Source organism: Syngnathus acus, chromosome 15, assembly GCF_901709675.1.
Source record: "Syngnathus acus chromosome 15, fSynAcu1.2, whole genome shotgun sequence".
NCBI lineage: Eukaryota > Metazoa > Chordata > Actinopteri > Syngnathiformes > Syngnathidae > Syngnathus > Syngnathus acus.
The window spans coordinates 8,098,193-8,110,912 of NC_051100.1; the positions used below are offsets into that span (position 1 = coordinate 8,098,193).

The window sequence follows — 12,720 nt, forward strand, 5'->3', positions numbered from 1 at the left end:
TTAGCCACCGTCTGTGAAGAAGCCATCGTTATACCTCAACTTGGACTCGTTATCAAACCAAGGAACCAAGGATACAAAAGGATCTGAGCCCAACTCCCCATGCACAGGGTACAACTGGAATAGTGAATTTAACATTTGCTTGTAGACCAAATTTTACAGATTTGGACTTTCTATATGTGCAGGAGTTTTGAGGAAATGGAGGCTCAGATAACAGCCAGCATGAAGACTCCAGTGTTAAGTTCCAGGCCAGGTCCCGAAGGCTCTGTTGGAGATAAGGGCAGGAAAAGAGAGAGCGAAGTACTCAGTCGAACACAAAGCACAGAAAGAGATGAGCAGGTGTGTAAAAAAAAAAAAAAAAAAAAAAAAGACTGTTTTTATGAAAGTTGGAAATCAGCGTGCTGTATAGACCCTTAAACAGTCTGGGTTAAAAACAACGGTCTAATTCTTAACCCAGCAGTTTTAAGAGTGAAATTCCTTGTGTGTTGGTTAAAAATACAGTCGTCATTTCACTGTCATTTAATTTAATTTCTGGTCTGTATACCATGTTTTTTTATTCAAACTAAATACAACTCCAAGTCCCCTGTACGATCCCTGTTAGTCAGGTTGACAGCAATTCGTATTTGGAAATCCAAACTACTCTCAATAAACTGACCAGTTCCCACTTAGTCGCTGAGCTATTCCTTTGCCATGCTGACCTCACCCCCCTCACCCCCCCTCCCTTTCCGCCCTGTGCCCACCCTCCGGTCACCCACTATAGCTCAGTAGCCAAGAGGTCCCTTCTTCAACCCTGACCATGTCCCTGTTAAAAAGACTGTCTGAGTGTGACCACCCTGAGCAGTACCTGGCGCCCGACCTCGCTGAGACCAACCCTAATGCATTCGCCCAAAAACTCCAGGTGTGTTAACAACCTGATAAAGTACATTCTCCTCTTTTTTTCCATGTGTTTTTGTGTAAACATCCCACCCTTGCCTTTTCATTCCCCTCGTGCCGCAAAAGCGAAGTGAGATCGGACCAAGTGTGATGTGTGGTCAACTCAAGTGTTCTATATGCTTTTCCCTTACACTCTCATCCTTGGGCCGCACGCCCAACATTGGACGATAACCCCCAATTTGTGCGGCCCAGGAGGAGCTGGTTCTTGCTGCCCTACGGATAGAAGCTCTGCAAGTAGCCAAAAACATCTCTCAGTGCCCCTCCCTCTCCACTGTAGCCCTGCAGGTACTGCGTTGATTTTAGCCTGCAGCTGATGTGTGTGTTTTGCCAGGATGCAACTTAATGAATGTACACGATACGGACTTTAGGAACGGTGCATGAATATCCTTCCCTAAGCACACCATTCTGAGTTTGAGCGAACTCATGGCCTTTTCCACATGGCAGCTGCGTCACTGCATTGTCAGCCCCTTCAGTATCAAATTCCCCTCATTGCAAATCTAACATGGCTCAAACCTCGCAGCAAGTACTAAAGTACCTAAAGAGCAGTGTTGTATCAGATCTCCGCCTCTTTTTTTGCATGTTGCCTGTTCATGCTTAAGAGGCTTGAATGTGACGTGAAATGTGTTATTTATTACTGCAGAAGCTGTCTGGGCATTTAGTGATGAGCTCATTTGTTGGGTTCATCATCTTACAAAAAAATGGTCACATTCTGTGTGTTTAGTGTTACTATAGCAACTAACAAACATTTAGAATGGGCTAATGATTGTTTTTTTCTGGCTGTAAATTAACATGCTATGTTTTCTCATAGTCTCCAACTGCATAATACTAGTGAACTCTTGGGGTGAGGCCCCAGTTTTACAGTACAGTAACTTACTGCATATTTTAATTTCACTTGTAGTAATTTTTTTCTGAGGATGATCTATTGACTGAAGTTATGTTTTTATTGTGCTCTATTTGAAATGCATTAAGAAGCAACCAGCCATTTTTAAATAAGAATTGGTATCAAGGAAGTTTATTGAAGTGATTCCTCTCAACTATAAAACAAGATTTGTATTACCAGGAGAAACTCCAGTAAGTTTAGCCTGGTTTGTTTGTGGAGGTCACAGAGTTTTGTGTTTTCACTGATATCAAACTGGTATGGGATCATAGTTTGTGGCCTATTGAGAGTTAAAACTATGATTACAGGCAATTCTTATATTCTTTTTGAATGTGGGGCTTATAATTACAATTCAATATCAATGTCAAACGTCGTGTTCTGCATTGTACAGGGGTATACCTAAATTCCGTTGTACAGATGCCACATGCTGTGCACGATGCATCATTCAGGTTTTTTCAGTGTTTATTTGTCCCACACATTTTGCAGTCCCGCCTTAAGAAACCCAGCACACGGCGCTGGAACATCAACGGTTCACCCTTACTGAAAGTAAGAGGAACACATAACTTGTTTGTTACCTGCCCTCGTGACACATCTGCTGCTCAGTCCTTCGATATTTTGACAGTAGTACTTTTAACTGGTGTACAGTCAAAGCAACTGTCCAAATACCAAGAGACTGCATTGTATATTAGCTCCCATAGACCCATTTAGTGGAGACCACTCACCTTAATTGGTCTACAATCCCTGTGCGTGTTACTTTCTCTACTTTGACTAGTTGTAATGTCTCCCGAGAACAAGCACCCTTAGAGCTATTGTGTTCTTAAATATATTCATTTGGCCTCCTCTATTTTTATCATGTCTCTAATGGTGTGTGACATAATCGCTGTTTGTCTTGCTGGTGTTTAAAGTGTGGATTTCTACCTTTTCTACCTAGATTGGACTAGCGAGAACATGTTGGTTATGTATATGTGAAGGCGGTGCTCTTTCGGTCATGTTAGACAATGCAATTGCAAACACTGTTAACCACTTTTGACTCTGTACTGTAATAACTACATTTATTTGGAAAGCAATGGAATTGATAGTCACACTACCACTTGGAGCATAAACCCAAAACCAAAAGTTGGGCATTTACTTGGCTTTTGTATTAGTCTCAGTTTCATCCATCTACCTCTCTGTGGTTTTACCCTAATCTGTCTCAATGAATAAATCCCTCTTAAAGTATTTGTTTTGGTGAACTCCGAGGCTCTGGAAACATTATCATGACATAGTTCTTTATTTTTTCTTTATTTTTTGGTCGCCTTGTCACTCTAACATCTTGGTCAGGGTCTGTTTTCATAATCAGCCAGCACTTAGTGGTTAACGTGCGTTAACATGACACCAGCAGTGTGCTATCCCGTCGTTCGTTTCTTGTATATGATGCCGTTTTCTACCCCGCCCTTCCTTGCCTGTACCAATCACAAACAAGCTACGCTCTCTAACAAGCCAATCACTTGGCTATGAAGACTGTTCCATCAATTCATTCTGCAGCTGACCAAGTCTTCAGGAACATTGCAAGCCTGCCTCATTTACATATTGATTTTGCTGAGTGGTACCTTTTGATGCTGCCTGTTAGTTGAGGTTCAGGTACAATCAGGCCAGCCAGCGCATGGCACTGCGTTTTGATTTGTCTGGGATCTAACTGGTTATGTTTCCTTTTCTTTCCCTCCTCTCATTTGGATCCTGGAAGCAGCACAGAGATGTTTCTTTACCGTCCGAGAGTTCAGTATCCAAGAGCTCACTGTATGCCCCGACCGCTACCGGCTACATTGATGGAGAGAGTCCACATCTTCCTAAAGACCTGGACCACTCGCTGGGAATCGCAAAAGAGGAGGTGCCCAAACATTTTATGCATACACTCATCAATAACGTTGTAAAGAAATGATGGATAGTTTTTGTATTTGTATATGTCATTTTTACAAATTGTTTATTATTCTTTATTTCTGGTTTCTTGCTAAACTTCCCAATGAAGAAATTCCAAACTAAATACCTCAATCCAGCCATAAATTGAGTAAATTTAATTCCTTTAAGTTTTAAAGGAAAACAATGAATTCTAAATAAATCACTATATTACTTCTAGAATTCACATCCCTCTAAATTCCACACTATATTTATTTGACTATATAGTGTGCTATAATGTTTTTTTTCGAAGGTATTTTTTCCCTCTATTATGATCAGCTCTCATGATGATGCAATTTTATTCCACCATAAATGACAACCTCAATATACTGGGTTAATGAAATCATCATAATTATCTAAGTTTTGCCCAGTATTCAAATAGTGGTTTTTTTTTTTGTACACATCTGTGTTTCACACCTAATTCAGTGAGATTTTTTTGCTTTAGATTGTAACAAAAGAGAGGGAGGTGCTGGAGTGGCAGAGAAAATACGAAGACAGCCGTCAAGAGGTGCAGGAGATGAGGTATAATGCTCTGTTTTGAATTGTCACTAATTAGTGGATGACGGTGTAAGCGCATGGTTACGTTGCCCTTAATGTTAAAGTTAACCTTTTAGCTGCGATAATAAAAAATCTTATGGATCAAATATTTATTGTTATACATGTACATATTTGGAAAATGGGTAGAGCATATGTTACAGGTTCTATAACACTCTTTAAAGGAACTTAAAATAAAAGGAAGATAGAAAATTTGACATTGGTCAGAGGGTGGTAGGTTGGGGTCCAGTCAAGCCTTGACTAGACTTGGCTTACTTAATTTAGATGATTGAAATCAGGATAAGGAGGGAAAAGGGGAGGGGAGGGGAGGGGGCAAGGCTAATCATTCGTCTTACATGTGTTAACCAGCTTTCCCCCCAAATAAGCAAAGAAAAGGCAAAGAGAAGCAATGATAACATTAAACTGTGAGAAAGGGGATATTTTTTTTAACCCTGTATTTTATTTTAGTCAACATATGTCATGCTTATTTTATTATTTGCTGGTTCGACTGAAAATACATCGACTCATATCTTTATAATAACATCCAGATTCTTATCTATAGGAGGATCGTTTCTGAATATGAGAAGACGATCGCACAGATGATTGGTGAGTTTGTGATTTCATATAATCACATCAGTATAACTGCAAGCTACTTTAAAATTGTTTTGAGTCACAATTCCCGACACCACCTTTTGCCGCACTGCAAATTGGACTACACGCATATGCACATGGTGCCAATCCATTGCCAATGATTTGTAAGGTGCTTCAGCTCAAAGCCAGCTTGACTGCCTGCCGGTGTCCTTTTACACAGAACCTTTTGAAAACACTAATCGGAGATTCACATTCTCCAAATGCTCGGCTCTCACGTGCCTTTGGCTCCCAGCTTGACTTAACACAGTCCCTTTTGTTTCTGTTCTGCTCCTTTGTTTGCACCTTACTATTTAATAATCGTGACAGGCATGCCAGGTGAGTACTGCAGACTTGTGCTTCAACTTGTGTGTGCCCGCTCACATCTCTCCATCGGTTTGTCACAGAGGGAGCCAACGCACCTCACGTCCACTGACACCTGCTTGTCCCATTTTCATTTCATTTTCATGTGTGTACAAATCTGAGTATTTTTTCTGTTGTGCTTTGTGCCAGCATTTATATTCCTGACATGCATGCCACACTCTTTAGTTGATATTTTCAATATTGACTGGTTTACTTTGGTTTTTGGAAAAGCTTTGAGTCAGAACTGTACCAAATTCAAGTCTCGTCACCAGATACACTGTTATGTATGTGTGCGTGACAGAAGATGACCAGAAAGAGAAGTCTCTGTCCCACCACACCATTCAACAGCTGATCATAGAAAAGGACCAGGCCTTAGCCGACCTCAACTCTGTGGAAAAATCTCTGGCTGACCTCTTCCGACGCTACGAGAAGATGAAAGATGTGCTTGAGGGCTTCCGCAAGGTACATTTTTGGAGGACAAAAATACCATGACGGCCCTTGTCAGTGGCAAAATAACTTTGAAAACCATGATGAATACAAGGAAATGATGGAATGTCATTTTGTGTAGAATGAGGAGGTTTTGAAGAAGTGCGCTCAAGAGTATCTCTCCAGAGTCCGTAAAGAGGAACAGCGGTACCAAGCTCTGAAGATTCACGCAGAGGAAAAGCTTGACAGGTAAAACGTTTGTCATTTTGGATGATGATTAATGAGTATACTTTGCTCAAAGTAGCAAAACAATATACATTGTACTTCCCTCTGATATCTTATGGAGGTTCTACAAAGATGCCTTATGTGTTTCCAGGGCCAATTCAGACATTGCTCAGGTAAGGGCCAAGTCCAAGCAGGAGCAGGCTGCCCACCAAGCCAGTCTGAGGAAGGAGCAGATGAAAGTGGAGTCTCTGGAGCGCACATTGGAGCAAAAGGTCAGTTGGATCATGTTTATTGCAATGTTTATTGCAAATATGTAGATACTTTCTAAATATGTAACATAGATGCACAAACTTTTGACCACTGCAAATAAGAAGCACACAAGAATTAGGATGCATCTCAAGTATAGGGGTTTAAAATATCAAAAATAATTTAAAGGTTTAATTCCAACTTCAGAATTTGTCTGTCAAACTGTTTTCCAGAACAAAGAGATTGAGGAGCTGACGAAGATTTGCGATGAGCTAATAGCCAAGATGGGCAAGTGTTAGCACACTTGAGTGGGAGGAAAATTACTCGGAAGAACTCTTCAAGCCACACTGAGCTTAAACTTTCTACTGACCTTGTGTGTACAGGATACACACAGATAGATTCCTTTTGATCACGCTGTATATTTTTGATGTGTCATTGTTTTGTGATGTATCAGGGGTCTAGTTGAAAGTTTTAGAAACTACAACATGTCATTAATTTCTATATCCGTGTGTTTGAATTGATGTATGCTCGTGCGTGTGTGCCTGCGTGCTTGAAGGAGCATATGTTGATGAGGATTACCTGTGGGTTTTACTGTTGTTGAATATGTTGCCATGACAGCCACTGAGGGAGACGACTGTTTACCCACTTCTCTGGACGCCTCCTCCCCCTAAAAAAAGAAGCAGCAGCCTGTTTTGTAGAATGATTCATTGCTAAGAAAATAAAAATATTCACTGTAGCTTATTGCATGCACGAAAAAAAAACTTGTCCGTTTTGTATACAATGTAGAAAATGCTATTATGGAAAAAAAACCTTTTTATGTGCCCGATATGTAAAACACAGATGATTAATAATTTGTCAGAATTTTTATTCATAGGTACGGTATTGTGCTTTCCTCATGTAACCTTGTAGATATTTGTCATAGCTGTCTTGATGAGACCATGGGAATTTATTTTTCTTATTTTATTTTGATATGAACCAAAGTATTTGTGACTGTATTCAGATGTGCCCCAGTCCTGCTTGGGTTGTTGTGTCACACTGATGAGTCGTAACATGTCTGCACAACTGCTGTACAGCATTTGCTTACAAAGTGCAATAAAAGATGGCAATATAAGCCGATGGTTATTTACTTGTGTCGTACAAGTCACACATCTACCTATCAAATTAGGAATTTAACTATTGATTATAAATGATAAACATGGGCATTATTTTATCCTCAATGAAAATGTTTTTTTTTTTTAACAAACATATACTTTTATTTTTTTACCTCACTTAGGAATGACCTGGCACTTCACCGTTTTTTTTTTTTTTTTTTTGGGTGATCTACTTACGTTTATATTTATTTTATGTTGCACTGACGTAAATAACCACTGAGCGGCGCTGCAGTCACAAACTCAGAACACTTCATTTCCGGTTCCGGTTCATTTTTGCTATGTTCTGTTGTTGTCGCGCATAACTGTTTTGAGTCTATTTTGAACCGATATGGATCAAACACCGACCAGACCAAAGTGGAACGAAAGATTTCCCTCCCCACCTTCAGGTTGGGCTCGGACACCCTACAGAGGCGCTGGACACCGTGGTGCGTCTCCACAGGGCTACTATGCATACACACCCAATTCTCCGACGTATTCCCCTGGTTTCAACCGTGGACATTGGAGAGATTCTCCAGGAAGTGGCGGAGGACGGGGCTTTGGAGGGTCTCCTATGTCCGGCAGCGGTGGCCGTAATTTCTCAGGGAAGCAACGCAGGGGAAACAATTTCGGGAGGCCAACACATTTCAACTCTTCGGCTGTGAATGTGCAGGTAAGCTGCTAAACTGCTGAATGGCGTCTGTCAGATGACCCAATCAAAGCACTACATGTACGATTATTTAACATCAAATTATTTGGCGCTGCCCACAAGCAAGATTAAGTTTTGAGAAGATGAATGCCAATCTACTTCTGTTTTTTCCAGCATGATTTTCCCGGCCCGATCGAGACGTACTTCAGTCCGTCCATGTTGGAGGATCCCTGGGCAGCACTGCAGCCAAAGCACACAGAGACGCCGACCAGCAACGATCCATAAATAGGACCAATATTTAGGTATTGTTTTTTAATGTAGTTACACTTTTCTGCAAGACTAGATTCTTTGGATGTTTGTGCACCTTTGTGATGTAATGGCACATAAAGAACACGTTTTATAAACTATTTTTGAACACCCCTTTTTTTCCCCCAATGGATGAATATTATTAAATAGATAAATCCAAACAATTGTTTTTGTTTTTCTGTGTGTAATTTACATCATTTACATCATCTTTGCATAGCATATGAGAATTATTTTCCATACACTAACAGATGTCTGTCAACAAATTTAGTACAGGGTCTTAGAAACCATGAGTTCAGAGGTCCACTCTTTAGTAGTCAGCCACAGTTAGTTCAGATAGGGTTGAAGTAGTGACCACTCACATAAGGATGGGTGTGGCTATAGAGGAAAGATGCGCGGAACTCCACGATTGTATACCACCTCCATTTGAGGAGATCCATTAAGTAGGGAAGTCAGAACAGAAAGGGCCATATTGAGGGTCTGATAATCTTGTCTGCGCGGGGTTAGGGGGACAACCTGCTTTTCATCTTGAGATTAAGACAAGGATATTGACAGCCTGGGTAGCACCATGCGAGCTGTGCTGTCTTGTTTATTGATCATGATTTTCATGGTTCTGCTCACATCAAATGGTAAGAAGTATTTCTTTAAATCTGTCTTTTTTCCACTCAAGAGCGTTGTACTACCGTCACATTGACTTAGTTGTATCATTTTTAGACACTCTTGTCGCCATCTGGTATAAACATAAATGAATCCAAGCTATGCTACACTGTATACAACTTAAGTTTGAGACAGGATAATAGGAGGGGTTAATAATAACACAAAAGAAAGACTATAAATAATAAAAGCACAGTTAGATTTGCTTTTTTGACTTTGTTTAGTTGTTGTCTATTAACTGGCATGCAATTCTTGCATCTAATCCCTTAATAGGACTGCAGGCTAATGCTTTCATCGTGTGTGTTGAGCATTTGGGCTTAAGGGATTGATTGGAGCCAGCATGGGGCATAACACCCGCACTACACGAGTGACTCATCGTCACGCTTAAACAGTTCCAGGGTGCAAGATGCGCTCCTTCTAAAAACACACAGAACTTTGGTTGCCCACTCTTCGGTTCTCCTGTGTTTTCCTCAGGTACTGCTCTCCAATGTTACACATGTATGGCCTCCAATAATGAAGACTGCAACCGACAAGGCTCCAGAACATGTCCCAGCTACTCAGATGCCTGTGCTGTGGTGGTGGGCCATAACAGTGAGTCCAACACTGAAACTACCATTTTATTGTACATCAAACTTGGTACTATAAAATGTCTGCACACCTCTATTCATATGAGTCCAAGATGCCACTCTGAGCTATTTAACACAAACTCACATTTTACATAATCAAATAAGACGGAAGCTAAATGAGCGTGACCGGATTGTCTGTTGTCAGGTGGGGTGATGAAGTCCTGCTCCTACAAGTCTTTCTGCAGCCAGGTTAACAGTCAGAGCTACCGAGTTCACTGCTGCTATAGCAACGACTGCAATATCACAAACGCTGCCGGCAAGCTGCACACACCTGGCTATTTGTTGTTGATTTTAAATTTGTTGTACCACTGTTTTCCCTGGTAGACTATGAAAACGACTTGCAACCTTATCTCAACTATGATTGCAGTTCAAATGTACTCTCCAACTTAAATGCCATTTGTTAAACATGTTAATGACATGTTTCTGGGAAGTTAGCGTGCATAGAATTGTTTGAGGTGCGCCTGGCTGGCTTATGCACACCACATAAGATTAAAGCCATTAAGAAGATCTCACGTGGCTCTGGCTTATGGTGTATTTATCTAAACCAATAAGATGAGGAAAACTAGAAGGGCTGATATAACATCTAATTATTGTATATTATTATTGTCATGTATTTGCACCTGAAATGAAGGGAAAACACAATTGACAAGTGTTCGTCATGGTTTGATCACAGGCTTTAAAAATCAGTCGGTGTGCCATTGCATCATCGGCCCAGAGTCGTTGATGTCGTTGATGAACTATTTTGGAATGTGGTGATAGTCATTTGCACATACTGCAAATCCACACAAGCCTTTAACCACGAACCAGGCATGTTGCACGGATGAGGGTTTTACACTTGGTGAGAGTGATACTGGACATATATGCATCAAGCATTGCCTTCATTACTATTATTTATTAAATCACTAGATAGAGAAATGTTTAAGAAATGTAAAAATACATGTACTGTAAATATTATACTTTAAGCACTACTGTTTAATGTTAGGGAACAAAGCTTCTCTGTCTACTCTAACTGTACAGAATTTACAGTATGTATACTGCGCCATCATTCACTCTAACAGTGGATCACTGCTGGAATATTATTTGGATGTCCATAATTGAAATTACAGTAAAAGGATTTTTTTTTGCAACCGCAGCTGTTTATGTTTTCAATTTCAATATTCATCAATAAACAAAATAGTTAGTTACGGAATTATTAACTTTGTCCTTATTTCTTAATTTTGTGCTCTTTGACGGAAATGTAAGTATGCTTTTTGTGTTTTAGTCATCTGCAAGTAAACAATAGTTGAACTTAATTTCTATAGAAATATACCAAACCTAAATTGGTGAACGTCTTGAAAAAAAAGAAAAAATATTTTCCCCGCTTATCTTAAATAGTTGAAGCTGAACAGTTTGGTTAAAGACATTACAAATCCACAAATCCTGACTTCTGCAAAAAAAGCAAGGCAGCTGTGTATACAGCACATTTCATGCACACGGTAGCAGTGTGCTTTACATGATTTAAATTACAAAAACATTTGAAAAAAAAATTGAAAACAAAGTGCAGAAATAAAAAACACCTTACAAAATTTACTAACGCAGCGCGTTTAATTCAATTTAGTTCAATAAAAATTTTCAATCTCGCATGTTCACATAACTACCACTGGGAGTCACTCTAACCACGTTTAACTTCTTCATACAATGCTCCCAAACTATCTCAAAATTCTGAGTACGACTGACCATTGTGTCTTCAGGTGACTGTTGAGGATTTCAGTTACTAACAGTGTTGGGAAAGTCAATTCTCTAGACAAACTAGTTCAAAGTTCAATTGACAAATGTTAAAATGAACTTGCTCAGTTCATAATTTAATCACTCAATCAAGCTGATTGATTGCTGATTGATTGATTTAAATGTTATGAACTAAGTTCATCGTTCCAAAAATGGAAAGTTCATAGTTCTCCCCCCTAGTCAAAAAATAAAAAGGTTGCTGCGAGCTGTTACCCTCTGGCAAATTGGCATTTTCTCATTGTTTTTATTGTTTTCTCCCATTCCATTCACACTAATATCCAGGTGCTGCTATCACCTATCACCCTAGAATCTCAAATTGTATTGTAATTGTAAATTGTAAAAAAAAAAAAAAAAAAAATGAGGCCCATGTAGAGTGTTTGCCTTTTGATTGCATGCTTTATTTATACTCTCAGTTCACTTCTGAGACTTGCTGGTTTTATGACCTCTAGGACGAGTTGGGCTCATCTGTTGACGACGATGACGATGATGAGGTGGAGGTGTTACTTTGGAAACAGTGTTACACTTTTGGATGGTTGAATTGTTGTAGCATTACACCATTTTCGTGAATTGAATTAACACCTGTACTTGGACATACAGTGTAACTTGAGTTTTAAAAAAGTTTTTTTAAATCTTAAAAAATGGAGAAAAATACACTGGCCTTGTCTATTGGAGAGCAGCATTCACCGCAGAATCTCCATTGCTTGATCATTGATTCTTTTCATGAAAGACTGATTGAATGAATGCTTCTTCCTCGCTATGTCTCCTTACTTTATTTTAAAATGTTAATAGACATCCAGTCAGTTAACTTGTTAATATTAACTATGCACATGACACAACAGCTGGCTGCTTCTCTCATTCTAATTCAGAGGACGGTGACTAAATGAAACTTTCCTAGCTGGAAAAAAACACAATCTACAATATATACAATTTAACGTATTCTATATTATTATATATTCCATATTTTATTTTGCCCTTTGTCCATAGTTATCTAATAGGCTCCAGCTCTCTGTATAAGTGGTATTTAAAAAAAGAGAAAGATTCTATTTTTGTCTTCTCAATTTAAAGGCAGATCTTAAATGCAATAATGGCCAAAGCACATGGATGAATGAATGAATCAGGCGCGTGGTTATAATGTCAGTCAGTTACACCCCATCTACTGGATGTCTTCTTAGAAAAGGTCATCACCATAGCACTTGAGCTGTTGCCATTGGAACGGTGTTTATCCCCAAATCTTAGGCAGCCGAACACATTATCACCGCAAATCCCACCACCTGCCCTTTAAGGAAGGAATTGGAAAAATAAAAGTCAAAATAAAACCAATGCATTTCATTTTTCTGCACATATAAAGCACCCATTTATAGACTTGGAACGCACGGTCAGGTTGTGATAACAACTGATGTCAAACAGTAACTATAATGGCAATAAATAAATATAAAC

At 39.4% G+C, this 12,720-nt stretch overlaps 2 protein-coding genes across 15 annotated transcripts in view; both read left to right on the forward strand.

The window, feature by feature from the left end:
- The window catches only part of tacc2 (transforming, acidic coiled-coil containing protein 2), a 32,861-nt gene extending 25,590 nt beyond the window's left edge, over positions 1-7,271 (forward strand). For 6 of the 12 annotated variants that reach the window (XM_037271525.1, XM_037271514.1, XM_037271522.1 and 3 more), the window contains 12 exons: positions 5-108; positions 183-336; positions 758-895; positions 1,123-1,215; positions 3,534-3,674; positions 4,185-4,261; positions 4,836-4,879; positions 5,231-5,239; positions 5,565-5,725; positions 5,832-5,938; positions 6,066-6,186; positions 6,394-7,271. In XM_037271525.1, coding sequence (XP_037127420.1) covers positions 5-108; positions 183-336; positions 758-895; positions 1,123-1,215; positions 3,534-3,674; positions 4,185-4,261; positions 4,836-4,879; positions 5,231-5,239; positions 5,565-5,725; positions 5,832-5,938; positions 6,066-6,186; positions 6,394-6,459 — 1,215 coding nt within the window. In that variant the 3' untranslated portion in view covers positions 6,460-7,271. Of the gene's footprint in view, positions 1-4; positions 109-182; positions 337-757; positions 896-1,122; positions 1,216-2,293; positions 2,354-3,533; positions 3,675-4,184; positions 4,262-4,835; positions 4,880-5,230; positions 5,240-5,564; positions 5,726-5,831; positions 5,939-6,065; positions 6,187-6,393 lie in introns of all 12 variants that reach the window. The other 6 variants (XM_037271516.1, XM_037271523.1, XM_037271517.1 and 3 more) reach the window with 6 other exon arrangements.
- A 292-nt stretch (positions 7,272-7,563) lies between these two features.
- Positions 7,564-11,056, forward strand: ly6pge (lymphocyte antigen 6 family member pge). Of its 3 annotated transcripts, XM_037271847.1 has the most exons (5): positions 7,564-7,960; positions 8,111-8,238; positions 8,747-8,868; positions 9,368-9,484; positions 9,665-11,056. In XM_037271847.1, exons 3-5 carry the CDS (start codon positions 8,808-8,810, stop codon positions 9,841-9,843), a joined length of 357 nt encoding a protein of 118 aa, XP_037127742.1. In that variant the 5' UTR covers positions 7,564-7,960; positions 8,111-8,238; positions 8,747-8,807; the 3' UTR covers positions 9,844-11,056. The 3 variants fall into 3 exon arrangements, 2 of the variants coding, with proteins under 2 accessions (XP_037127742.1, XP_037127741.1); XR_005100389.1 differs by lacking the exon at positions 8,747-8,868 and having other exon boundaries at positions 9,665-9,684; XM_037271846.1 differs by lacking the exons at positions 8,747-8,868; positions 9,368-9,484; positions 9,665-11,056 and having other exon boundaries at positions 8,111-8,409.
- Positions 11,057-12,720: the final 1,664 nt, after the last annotated feature.